Raw genomic sequence first — 13,882 nt, forward strand, 5'->3', positions numbered from 1 at the left:
GCCCCCGCCCCTTTTTCCGTCTGCTCGTCTTGTGGCTGCCGCCCCTGCCGCTGCCGCTGCTCTCCCAGCACTACAGCTCACACTTTCTTCACAGCAGCCTAGTATGAAAATCATCTTTTTTGTGTTATGGCAGGAGCCCGAGCCCCGTGCTCAGGGGAATAACACAAATCCATCACAGCAATTAGCTCAGCAGGTTCACTTCACGCTGGCTCCTGCTGATTCTCTGCCTGAGGACAGGAGGAGAAAGTGTGAGTGTGCGTGGGGGGGGGGGCGGGATCATAAACTCTGTTAGATTTTCTTTTTTCTTTGCTCATTTCTGCTGTTTGCCAGGTTTACTTCGGGCCAAAATGGGTTTTAAAGACCGCATGATTATGCTGAAACAACACAGCAGTGACGGTGGCCTTACAGCAGGTAGATCACTGGTTCACGTGTTTCATCCCTGGACTTTTTGTGTGGAGAACAGAGAGAGAAAATCATAAAGGTTACAAAACAGGAGAAAACAACACAGCATTGAAAAGACATTGGGAAAAAAGGTCATTTTTTCAAATGAAATGACTTAATAAAATGACTTATTATACAGTAGCAGGTGTAAACAGGCAGCACACATGTTGTTGTGCTTTAGCTTCAGTTTTCCTCCAAATAGTCCAAAGGTAAAGTCGAATGTATACAGTCGACCTGAAACTGTTGAACCCCTCTTGCCCCCCCTTCCTTTTTTAAATCAGTGCTGACGTTTTTATTTCATCCCATTATTTCATCAGCAGACAGTAAAACTGCTGTGTTGATGCTTGTGTTCCATCAGTGTGACTCTTGATGAACGACCACGTCCACATCAGTGAACGCAGCTGAGATCATGGCGCTCATTCAGCTGAATGTACGCAGCGCTGCTGCCACAGGGATGAATCACCGGGAGCTCAGCTTTGAACACGTTCAAAAGACTCCGATTAACCTGCTCTGGTTTCCGTTGCCATGGTGACCAAAGCTTTTCAAATGTGAGTCAGCATCATTGCATTGAAAGGACACGGTGATGTGGCCCAACCTGGCCTCGTGAATTGTGGGAAGGATTGACCTTGCTGAAGTGCTGACGTGTGGTCCGTCTGTGTGTTAAGCTGTCCTGAATGACCAAAGGTTGAACATCAGCTGCAAAACCCCAGTACTGCCAGAGTCCAGAGTCCAGGGTCCAAGTCCCTGTTTTTGTTTTTGACAGGGATTAATAAAGTGTATTTGAACCTAATCTAAAAATAACCGCTAAACACAAAATTCAGCAATTCCAGTCAAGCAAGATTCTTCATTCATTAACCAACTTGATGACAGTGAGTAGAGGTAATAACAAGTCTATAATAGTTTATATATAGTGTTCTGTCAGTGGCCACAGTGGAAGGAGGGTTAATGTCAGTCAAGAAGGCGATGGCACTGGTTCCTCCTGTCAGGATCTCTCTCTCTCTCTCTCTCTCTTCCCCCCTCTCCCCCCCCTCTCTCTCTCTGTCAGTGTTAAGTCTGAGTCGATCATCCACCTGCAGACATCCATTATCCATCATGAAGACTGTCCTGTCACTGAGTGTCTATGCCCATTATCAACATTCTCAGAACTGGACCTAATCACATTGTCTCACTCTACCCCAGAAAACGTTGCACTGGAACAGTGTTTTTCAACTTTAGGGTCACAACCCCACTTGGGGACGAATTCTGAATTTTAAATGGGGTACTAGTAATTAATACAGTATAAAAAACATGATCTTTGTCAACTTGGAGGAACCGACTTTCAGCTGCTGTTCCTACAGGGCGGTCCTGAGTTGTCTTCTTAGAAAAACTCAAACCTCAACCCAGAACAACACGATCCTGGAGACTCAGAGCATGTCCACACGGGAATGTTATTGGGTTGCTCAGTCTGTGTTCGTTTACAGCGCCACATCTAGGTGTGGCATATGTATTACATCAGTTTCACCCAGAATTCCGATACCATGTGGGCGTCACTATAATGTGTGGATGACACCAACCACCCCTTTTTTTACACCTTGACCCCAGTGAATATGACATCCTGTCAGTGGATCGTGATGTTGTTCCTGATATTTTGCTTTACTTTTGCCTAAAAAGGTAAAATAGCAGGTTTCCTGGATTGAAGGTGAAGCCTGTCTACCTCCTTCAGAACTGGTTAAGATAGAACCTACACAACATACAGACTGATGTGCACCTTGAAGATTCAGTAGATGGCGACATCAGTCTTGCGCCTTGGCAGGAGATGGTGCAGGAATCTTCTTGGCTGAGTATTTTATATTTAGAGATCAGGGACTGAGAGGAAATCACCCAGGACTCTGCAGCCTTAGTCCACTCTGACAGCTATAAATAACCTGGGAAACATGGGATGGTGAAAGGAGTGGTGTGTGCAGGGGACACGTGTGGTGATACAGCGTGTGTACAGTAGATGTGTAGAAGTGAGTAAACACTGACACTGTTGGCTGACACTGGGTATTTGCAGGGGAAATCACTGAAATGTTTGCCAAAGGACACTGGATGGACCAACACCAGGATCATAGCCGTGTTCTGTACTGGTCCTGGGCTCACTAAATATAATTGTTGGAGAGCCATAATTTTTCTGGACAGACATCTTGGAGGGCCAGACACTCAATAATGAAACAATGTTCTGAAAATATTTTCCTTATTATCTGCCTGGTCTTCTCCTGTAGAGTATTTGTATATTTTAATTTACGCTAACCATTAGCATTAGCAGCCGCAGCAGCAGTGATTGCAAAGACCAGCTACTATGGCAGTCCATTGTTTGTGTCCACCTCTGGCTCCTGCGTCTGAGACAAACTCACTCTGTTGCTATGGAGCTCATGTTCAGCTGCAGAGAGAGTCAGGCACACCTTACAAGTTCTCAGTGGAGGGTTCTGATACGGTCAAAGTGACCAGGTCATTTCATCTGCTCAACAGACAGAAGAGTTTGCTTTCTGATCTGGTAGTTCAGCAGTATAGTAGTCCTGGCTGGTTCTTTTTAAGCGGGATTGTGTTTTCGTCCTCTTAATCTAACCCTAAAAGATTACCAAGAAAACATTTGAACTGGTTAGTGATTGGAAAAAATAAAATGGCCCTGGTAGCTAATGACCCACGGCCCAGCCCTGGTCCCTGGTCCCGTGGTTGAGGCTCTGTACTCACCATTGTACAATAGGCCGTAGTAAATGGAAATATTGTGGTGTTATTTACAGGTTTTACACAGAACAGATTTGATTTTCTTAACATCTCTTGACTTCCTGTGGTCCACAGATAGAGTGGTTTGGTCTTGTCTAGCCCAGGTAGCCTGTAGGGTGCATAGAATTCGGATCACTATGTAAGATTGAGGTAGCTAACTTCTTGTAGCCACAGTAAACATTCTTGGCAGCATGTTTTTTTTTAAATCACTCAAAATGGATTCCATCTTTGAGGGATACATTTATTTAGCATGTGATGTGCTGTCCACAAGCTAGCAATAACTGTATTAGCGGATCAGTGGTGCACTAGCGTCAAAGCTATGCTAGCTTACCTGCAGAGTCAACGTCTTCTTGTTAGGCTTTACTCGAAGATCTGACTCTTGTGAGTTACATTACTGCCACCTACTGGATCTGTTTTACCCATACTATGTGCTCGCTGCACAGTGGTTGGGAATCACTGTCCTATGCTATGTCCCTGACTCCTTTCTCAATAGTTTTCTACCTTTAGTGTAGTCTGCAGCTTAGCTCTCGAGACTACCTGCTGGGGGCGCTCCTGTCCAGGACTATGCCAGGTGTCTGTTGAATAATGCATCAGCCGTCAGCTGTGACTTGTCAGTCAATAGTCGACAGGCTGATGCTGGAGGGACGATGGTCTTCACAACCCTGTCCGTCAGCCAACGGCCTGTCACAGCCACATGATCCAGCCTCCATCACCTTTTACCTCTGACTGTTTTACTTCCCAGTGCCAACTTCCTGCCTTTTAACCATCCCACTCGTCACTTCCTCTCTGCTCTCCCCCCGTCTCGCTCCCACACTTTCACACACTAAAGTGGACTTTAAAATGTGAGCTGAACTTTCCTAGCTCCCTTGCTATAATCCATCCTACTCTGTGTCCTGTGTGTACTCTAAATATCCCTCACTCTATTTTTACTCGGTTGTCTCCTCTCTGTGCCCTCGCTTTGTCGACAACGCTCGCTATGTTCCCTTTCTTTCTTTTTTTTTGTCTGCAGACAGTTGTTCTCTGAGAATTCACGTCTTTGGAAGGCCACAGTCAGACTGTCGCACACATGTCTGACCTTTCAATCCGTCATGACCTCTGTCTTCAGGTCGCTGGGAACGTGTTGCTCGTGTTCTGGCTCAACACATTATTTTTGTTCTTCTAATACCAGGTTTTTGTGTCTTACAGCTGTGCACGAATTCCCCACAGACCTGTTTACCAACAAAGAGCGGACACAAGGAGCTGTGGCCCTGCACTGTCTCTGCGTAAGTCCACAGTCTGTCCTCACTGGCTAATTGCAAATTTACTCCTATTGTGTATCCAGAGTCGGTCAGACCTTAGAATTCGAACTACGGACTTAGGTTGGCCATCAATTGATTTTCATCATTTACTATCTTTTCACTTGTATTTCTCAGCGGCCTGTTCACTAGAAACCTTTGCGCTGTGTTTCTTGTTTATAGCCTGCATGCTAGCTGCTAACGGCTGTGGTTAGGGCTGCTTCACACTCACTTTAGTTCAGCAGTTTTTTTTTTAGCTAACTTTTTAAATTTGTTTTTAGAAGGCAATTTCCCTCCTCTGAATTTATTTTTACTGAACACAAAATATCAAACAGAATCGTCTTCTCCTGCAAAAAGGGTGAAATCATTAAAAACAGTAGAAATCAACCAATCATTGATCAATAATCTATCAGGAAACCTTAATCAAAAAAAAAAATCATAGACTGTTAAGTTATCATCCATGTGCAGGAAGACTGTGAGATCCATTAATCTAAAACCACAAGAGCTCTCTTTTTTCACCTTTCTTGCATGACCAGCTAAGTGGGTCCATCTTCCTCAGCCCAGCAGGGGTCAGTGTGCAATGTCGGCTCTACAGAGGAACCGTTTTAGTATGCTTTAGCATACACGCTACAAAACACATAGCAGGTTCAAAAATACATCTTGACCCTTGCTGAGTTGAGCTGACTGTAATGGAGGCCCATGCTAGCAGAGCTGTAACACTGGGGAACATTGCTGCGCATAAAGCAAGAACCAACAACCCCCTAGTGGGCCACTCGACCACTACATGATTATGTCGTAGTTAAAGGGTTTTAAAAGTCCAACAATGTGGGTCAACGAGGTCCTTCAGTTGAAGAAACACAATGGAAATTCTCACTCCTCTCTGCATGTGAGATCCAGACCTTCGAAATAATAATAACTAAATGCTGCTAATGCTAATTGGATAAAAATGAATGATCAATTACACAGCCTTAAATGTAATCCACGGTAAGAAAGACAAAACATAACCTAACCCAAAGGTAACACTCTGTAGTGTACATAATGAACATAACATAATTATTATTTAATAACTTACGTTTTTTTTCCTCCACACACAAACCTAAACAAAAACACAAAGAGACAGTACTGAGTGAACAATAACGAGCACCAAATAGAGGAATTATTGACGTCCCGGTGCTCGTCTCGCCGCAAGCAGTTTTTCTGAAACGCTCGTTAGCGAAAAGTATTGAAATGAAATTCTCATCTCCCTTTTTCCACATGTTAACATTCAGTCTACTGTCTCTCCCTGATGTTTTTTTACTCTTGATCAGCACGGCTGTGTGCCTGCCTCACTTCTCTGCATGACGGATGTGATGAAAGAAAAGGATGTGATTTGTGACAGCTGAGACGAATGATAATGAATCGACCGCAGCAAGGACTGTTGCCGTCTCAGAATAATAAAAACAAAGGGCTGTCTCACAAAATCGAAATCAACAAAACCAGCAAAGCGGTAAAGAACAGGTTTGATCAGGAATTCCAGCTCCGTCTGTTTGAGGATACGCTAATTATCTTATTTTACATTTTATAATATGCTGTCTTCTTTGTGAGTTTTACGTTGAATTGGCTGCTCATGAAAAAGGTGAAACTGGAAATCCCTCCACTTGGGAATGAAAGTGTCTTTCAATAACGTCAGCAAAAAAAAGTCTGCTGTTCGCCAATTATCTCACTGTCCTTACACGGTGAGGGCGACCAGCAGCATCACGTCGGTGCTAGAGTCACAGTCTGGGTCAGACATGTCTACACCTGCAGGACATGTTGCCTACTGTCAAGAGTGAGGTGCAAAATTAGCTTTTAGCTCTAGCACCACATTAAAACAACAAAATCTACTAACTGTTCTGTTACTCCTTTGAAGATCAAACGAGAAAAAAATGTTCAATTAGCAAACACGACTATTGGTCCATTTTTTCGTCATCGTTTTTTCTTATTATTTAAGTGAACAGGAACTGTTGATTTTTTTATCTATATTCTTATTGCTAGTTGCCACTTATCATTTCACTTTTCTTCATTTTTTATCATATTGTACTGAATTGTATCAAATTGTGCTGTATTGTATGTCAATTTATCCTATTTTATCTTATGTATCGTATGGTTTCTTACTATATCTCACGTTATCTTTTCCTATCTTGTCTTTTGTTATGATAACATACCGTGTCGTATTGTATTGTATCATATCGTGTCATATTGTATCACATCATATTGCATTATATCGTATCGTACCGTATTGTATCAAATCATATTGTATCCAATTGTTTAGTATCGTATCGTATGTCGTCATAACGTACCTTACCTTTCGTGATTAAACTCTCCCTATGCTATGATGATAAAACTTACTTTTATGGTGTGTTTTCTCTCTCTCTCTCTCTCTCTCTCTCTCTCCCCACAGACCATTTACATGTTCTGTGCCCTGGCTTTGGTCTGTGATGACTATTTTGTTCCATCCCTGGAGAAGATATGTGAGGTACTGTATTCAGATAATATGCCATGTTGAGGAAGTATCTGCTCCTATTTCTCAGGACTGAGAACAACGTCGGTTTTTCTCCACACAAAAAAGCTCTTCTAACCATCTGTTGCACCCTACTCTCCATGATTTCTTTTTTTTTTTTTTTTTTTATCTTTGCATGAATGTATGAATATTTTCTGGAATCAATGTTTTTATCTCAGTGCTCCAAACAAGCCTTGTTAGCCTTGTACACAACAGTCTTCTCACTTTGTCTTTCTCAGCGTCTCCACCTGAGTGAGGACGTAGCCGGTGCGACCTTCATGGCTGCTGGCAGTTCGGCCCCGGAGCTCTTCACCTCAGTCATTGGTACAGAGTCTGACTTCATCTCTCCAGAGTTCACTAAACACCTCTGAACTACAGGTTATAGCTGTAGCAGGACAGAAAGAAACCTTTAGAGAATACTGTAAAGTTGGGCTGGATCCATGTTCAGCACTGCCTAAACTGGTTCACCCCCTGACATTATTTAGAGCCTCAAAATGACACGTGACAAGTATAGACTGTATATAAAAAGTGAACGCAGTGGAACTACGAAACCTAAAAAATAAAACAAAAATTTAAACTCAAAAATCTTATTTTTTAGCTTGTATCTTAGAGAGACCAAAGCTGAGGAGTGGTCTGCAACACCCCAGCCCCAAGTAGAGTGAAGGCTGTGATTGGTGTCAAAGAGATCAGATCGACTGACAGGGATTGAACGAAAACTTCCAAATTGATACATGAGTGAGCTTCCATATTCAGAGTGTCTGTGCACTGTTCACACTGAAGTCTGATGAATGTCACACTGAGCATAATCTATAATGTAAACAACCTTGCAAAAAAAGAAATCTGATCGTGCAGATTAGACGTTTGAAATGATTAAGTTAGACTGAGGGACGAGGGAATGGATTATTTAAAGTGAACACAAACAACTTTTTTGCCAGGGCTTCCTTAAAAAAATGGACTTTATCTCAGGGACGTTTTAGTTAAAAAGATGTTTTTAACATAATGTGCGTGTGTGTGTGTGTCTTGCAGGAGTCTTCATCACCAAGGGTGACGTGGGGGTGGGGACCATCGTGGGCTCAGCTGTCTTCAACATCCTCTGCATCATCGGTGTTTGTGGCTTCTTCGCTGGTCAGGTACGGTGTGTGTGCGTTTGTTTCATTAATGGACTACTATAGATTTTCTTTAATAGAAAACGGCGTCACATGGTTTGCATCAGTAGCTGCATGTGTTGTGTTCTAGCTTTTTTTTTTTTTTTCATCCACCTTGCAGCAGCAGATAGCACTGAGCAGCTGAGGGTCCCACTCTGAGCTGACCCTCAGCACATGTTCACAGGGAGAGAAGAGTGTGGGAGAGTTCTACAGCTGTGTTCCACGAAAGATCCCTTATTATATAAGTCAAGAGCCTCACTGCCTCCTCACTTCACATAGGACGGATCCTCACAGCTGGTTTATTTTCCCACCCACTGTAAAATGATTCCATATCAGATCTGCTCTGTAAACATCAGGATGGTAAAAAACAAGGGCGATGTGAGCTTCATATCTTACTCATTTCTCCCCACCTACATTTATTTAAAGTAGTGGTGAGACATGGTAAAAGAAAATAATGAATCAATTTTTATCAACTAGCAATATTTGACACAATGAGCACAGTCTTCAGTTATTAACTAAATCAATAAAAAGACATCTAACTGGTGTGGAAGGACAAAAATGTTCAATTTTCATCTGTCTTCTACTTCTGTTGTAGCTAGTGTTAGCTCTGGTGTCTGTACCAGGACTGTTGTAGCTAATGTCAGCTCCAGTGTCTTATACTCACAGCAACATGTTTTATATTGAGTTGACACTGTAGACGTAGTAGTGCAGTGATAAGAAAACACCTTATTGAACTATGATCTCATCCAAGCTGAGACCAGGAAGTTCAATTGAAAAAATTCAACAAACCAAACAATGTCATCTCCTCTGTAATCACTTTTCACACTAACTCCATTCAGGTTCTGTTGTTCCACTTCTTTGCACCTGACAAATGCACTTTAAGTGCATTAATGCCACCTATGGGTTGGATTATTACAGGTCTGACTAGGGTGACCTGGCCCTGGTCAATAATACGTAGGACAAAGATATGGTCTAAGTGATAGACTGTTGGATACATCATAAGGTCACAAAGTGTTGATTAGCCTAGAGCAGTGCAAACTGTATCACCTCTAGGGGGCTCTGGGGCACTTCATGGGAATTGGTAACATGGAAAAAGTAAGGCAGGTACAGTGAGAGTGGAGAATGACTTCTCTGCCCTGCCTATCTCTCACCCCTCTCTCTCTCTCTCTCTCTCTCCGTCTCCTCTCTCAGGCAGTGAAGCTCTCTCACTGGGCTCTACTCAGAGATTCCATTTTTTACACCTTTTCTGTCACAGCTCTGATTGCGGTAAGAACTCTTGGTTCCATAGGTCATGTTATTTTGAACGGCTGACACCGTGTCTTTGAAGCCAATAACCTTCCTCACCTCTGCCTCATGTGTTCTCAGCGTCAATGTAACTGTAAACTTTGGCCCCGGGTTTTGGAATTGACTCAGATGTAAATAAAATTTAAGTAAATCATATTAATAATAAGCGTAAAAAAATGTAAGATAGGGGACATAGGGCACAGAGGCTGTCGCCTATCTGATGGAGGAAGGCATAGTTGCATGCCAGTAAATACGAATAGAATAATAAAATAAATTGACTTTTAAAAATTACAGCCTTGGTTGAAAATAAAAACGTGTAATGTTTGTATCAGTTTTATTTCACATCGAACGGGCCTTTCAGACTTTTTGTCCTAGAACCTTAAATTGTATTTCATGTTTTCTCATTGCGTTTGTTCATTCGATCAACTGTTAAACCTTTGCAGTCTTTAAAGGACATAAAATGATGCTGAAGCGTGTGCTGCGGCCAGTGTTTTTGTGAAGCGCAGTTAATCTCGCCCTCTAGTGGACATCGTTCGGAAGTGTCACTCCCTCCCACTAACTTCCTTTTTGTCTCACCTTTTTTTAGTTCATCTACGATGAGAAAGTGTGCTGGTGCGTAGTTTCTTTTTGAGGAAACATGATAATTCATGCTGTTGCTGAGTCACTCTGCAGGTTCTGATGACTGTGCTCACGCGCAGGTGGGAGTCTCTCGTCCTGGTTCTCATGTACACAGTCTACATCCTCATGATGAAGTGAGTCCTTTTCCCTGAAGCTTAACTGAAAACACAGAGAATACCACTGATGAATGTGGTGATGATGTCATGTTTTTTTTGACAGATTCAACGGCAGGGCACATCGCTACTTTGACCGACGGAAGAAGAGCTCAGTGAAACTGGCCAATGGGCTGACAGGAAGCACCGACCTGGAGGACGTCACCTGTGACGCCACAGCAGTTCTGCTCAGAACAAGTAGGAGAACGTGTTGTTCCCCACGGGGTTTGACCTCTGACCAAACTGTGTAGGCTTCACACTGGAAATTTACATAAAGGCGTTCAGGGAAAACTAATCTGTCATCGCTCTTCTTCGTGAAAATGTAGTCAAGGATGGATTTAATGAACACGTTCCATGCATTTGTCCTGGACTGATCCTTACTGCTAATATTGCTGCACACTGTCTGACTCCCTCGTCGTCCTATCAGTTGTTAGGATGGCAGATTCAGTTCAGGTGATCTGAAGTGTAGATGTATGAGAGCAGCTCCGTGAAATCACCTGAGACGTAGAGTAGAGGACAAGGAAGAAAAAGAAAATTAGCCAGTGTGACCGACTCGTCTTTTCTGACAGGAAGCCTATAGTTCCAGCTCTATCTTTCCACAGGGGTGTCAAACTCATTTTGGTTCATGGGCCGTATACAACCTAAGTCTCGTCAAGTGGGCCGGACCAGTACAATCATAACATAATTAACTATACATAACAATAAGTCCATATTTTTATTCATATTAAATTAAATATAATTTTACAAAAAATATTCTAAACATTAAGTGTGTATTTTTTTATTTTCAAAATTCATCAAGCTGGCCGGATCGAACACCCCAGCGGGCTGGTTTTGGCCCCCGGACCGTATGTTTGACACCCCTGGTCTAAAGTGTTTTAACCTAAAACCAGTTCAGACTGGTCCATGTGTGTCCAACAGCTTTGACCAGTTCTATTGTCATATCAGTAAAGCTGTGTGATTTATTACATTTTGAACCAAGCTTGAATGGAAACCTGTTCAGACAATTGAAGCTCATCAAGATGTTGGAATCTAGGACAATCTGATTTTATTTATCCCTGTAAAGAACTGAAAGAACGTTTAAAGGAACTGGATTTCAGTCCTTAGACCAGACGACACTGAAGAAGAGCTCAGACTGAAATCTCAAACTCATATTGGAGATGTTGATCAGCTGCTAACTCTAGTTCTCTGTCAGGCTCTTTAATAACGTTCAGGTCAAATATTTATAGTGCTTGGTCCTTACTGTTATTGTTCAAGTGAAAGTACTTTGATATTTGTCTCAAAATTAGCAAAAACACAGTAAAACGCACATAGGATTCGGTCTGTTAGTAAATTTTTGAAAATCATCGTGTTCAACCAAAGGAAGCAAAAATGTCCTGATTTAAAACAGTTCTAGTGCATCATAGACCAGAGGTCACTGATAGATGGACTGCAGCCCATATGTCGACCCAGTTGCCTTCATATCTGGACTCAAACCCATATATGATGAAATATTGAGTTTTGTTATTATTATTATTGAGTGCCAATGACTGGGCCGGGGGGCAAAGTAAAGATAATCCGCTAGGGGGCAGTGCTGAGTTCGGAATCAATTTGCAGGAGGTGGTGGTGATAATGTTCCTGCTCAGACAGAGGTCCAAACAGGGGCAGGGTTGCTCCACTTCTAACATGAAGCAGTGGAAGAGGAGGAGGGAGGTGCTGGTTCTAACCTTTCCTTCACAGTCTGCTCCGTCAGCTGCTTCTGGCTCTGATACACTCACTGCTGCCTTCAGCCAAAACAAGTGACCCTGCTAACTTTCTCCTCGGGGTGTGCTGAGGCGGCAACAAACACAAGTGGGGTAGCAGCTGGCACTCGGTCCGGGCTGGATCTGTCTGAATGTGCTGCGTCACATCTGGTCCCCACAGAGGACACATTTTTGTGATTGTTCACACATACACACACACACACACACACACACACACACGTTTTCGTCATTGCTGTTCTGGTAAATTAATGCTATTTCCCAGATGTTGTCCTACATAAATAAAAGTTATTTTTTGTTTTTATATATCAGTTTTGTTGTTCGTACACTGACGACACAAGTTCCTACTCAGGCATATTTGTGGTTCTCACACACAAGTTTTGGGTTTTCATTTACCTCGGACGAACGACAATTAGAAACGTAGTCTTTTGTAACTTTAACACATCACAGCGAGGGGCTGGAATGACGTGCCAGTGCGACAAAGATGTTGTCAAAGAGCTTCTCCTCGTCTAATGTCTGTCACGCATGTCAATGCTCTTCTTCCTTTTTCCCCATCTGTTTGAAGCGAACTTCTACCGTAAGCCGTCAGTGCTGATGGTGGATGAGCTGCTGTCTGCCTACCCCCACCAACTGTCCTTCTCTGAGGCCGGAATGAGGATCATGATCACCAGTCACTTCTCGCCTAGGACCCGTCTCACCATGGCGTCACGCATGCTTATCAATGAGGTACGTGGCAATGAGGTCGGACTCTGGGTTTGTCCCAGACATTGACCCAGATGTTACAAATTGAAGTTTTCCCAGCCTTGAATTTGTAAATGTTAAATTCATGAATGAATGCCCCGTAGTTGGACCAGACTGCTGCCCCCGTGAACTGTGGGAGTTTTGGGCATTTGCCCAACACAGCACAGCTCAGACTGGAGCTGGGATTCAAACCAGCAAATGAATGTATTCACTTCCCTTACACTTTTGCAGAGTGCTGTATCGCAGTTCAACTGTCGCGCCTCAGTGCATCGCAGGTTTTCAATATTTTAAATGTATTCTTGTATTGCAGATTTTTGGTTCAATCGTGGGTTTTGGAACTATATAAACATTTTTACATTTCCCAATATTTTTTTATAATTTCTGTGATAAAATAAGCATTTCCTAGCCTAAGAAGAAAAAAGATTTTTTGTAACACATACATACATAGGGTATTGCAAGAACGCGTAGGGACCACTGTATACCATAAAAATAATTTATCAGTAAACTCTCTGAAACCCTATTAAATCTATATATTTTTTGTACTAATTTGTTCTGTACAGACCTGGACTGTAAATTAGCTAAAGGTCAACTTTTACCAAATTACTTGATGATATTTATAAAAACCTGCTGCTTCACTGGACACCTACAGAAAGAAAACTTAGACAATAAGGAACCTTTTCAAGAACTTACATTTTATTCCCATCGTCGATGGAACTGTTTCTCTTATTGTTCACAGAGACAGAGGTTGATCAACACCACAGAGACTCGGGTCAATCGCATCACCAATGGCGACTCTGAATCAGCAGCCAGGAGTCAGGGGAGGCGGGGCTTAGAAAATGGTATGGGCGGAGGAAGTGACGGCAGAGGTGGACTTCAGCGACTGGAATCGGGCAACGAGACGGAGAACGAAAATGAGGACAATGAGAACAATGAGAACGACGAGGAGGGGGAAGAAGTTGATGATCGTGGGGGGCCACTGGTGCCATTCAAGGTTCCAGGTACAGTGCAGACCACATGTAGGGAGACAAATACACTGTGCTTATACGTGTAGCCATATCTGTTGACTGTCCTCCTCCAGCTGGTGTGTGTCTCAAACTGAAGTGGCTGACCATGTGGCCACTGTCTCTGCTCCTCTTCTTCACCGTGCCTAACTGTGCCAAGCGCCGCTGGGAGCGATGGTTCATGGTGACCTTCTTCACCGCCACCATCTGGATTGCTGGCCTTTCATATA

General features: G+C 42.8%; 1 protein-coding gene across 1 annotated transcript in view; it reads left to right on the forward strand.

Annotated features, from left to right (window-relative positions):
- Positions 1 to 13,882, forward strand: part of slc24a3 (solute carrier family 24 member 3) — a 31,875-nt gene that overhangs the window by 13,814 nt on the left and 4,179 nt on the right. The window contains exons 7-17 of the mRNA XM_008317357.3: positions 4,369 to 4,445; positions 6,877 to 6,951; positions 7,215 to 7,299; positions 8,002 to 8,105; positions 9,312 to 9,386; positions 9,991 to 10,016; positions 10,103 to 10,156; positions 10,242 to 10,372; positions 12,476 to 12,636; positions 13,388 to 13,649; positions 13,730 to 13,882. The exon at positions 13,730 to 13,882 is cut by the window's right edge and continues 1 nt beyond it. Of these exons, the coding sequence (XP_008315579.1) occupies positions 4,369 to 4,445; positions 6,877 to 6,951; positions 7,215 to 7,299; positions 8,002 to 8,105; positions 9,312 to 9,386; positions 9,991 to 10,016; positions 10,103 to 10,156; positions 10,242 to 10,372; positions 12,476 to 12,636; positions 13,388 to 13,649; positions 13,730 to 13,882 (1,203 nt within the window). The remainder of the gene's footprint in view (positions 1 to 4,368; positions 4,446 to 6,876; positions 6,952 to 7,214; positions 7,300 to 8,001; positions 8,106 to 9,311; positions 9,387 to 9,990; positions 10,017 to 10,102; positions 10,157 to 10,241; positions 10,373 to 12,475; positions 12,637 to 13,387; positions 13,650 to 13,729) is intronic.

The sequence above is a fragment of the Cynoglossus semilaevis genome, chromosome 9 (assembly GCF_000523025.1).
Source record: "Cynoglossus semilaevis isolate Cse_v1.0 chromosome 9, Cse_v1.0, whole genome shotgun sequence".
Lineage (NCBI taxonomy): Eukaryota > Metazoa > Chordata > Actinopteri > Pleuronectiformes > Cynoglossidae > Cynoglossus > Cynoglossus semilaevis.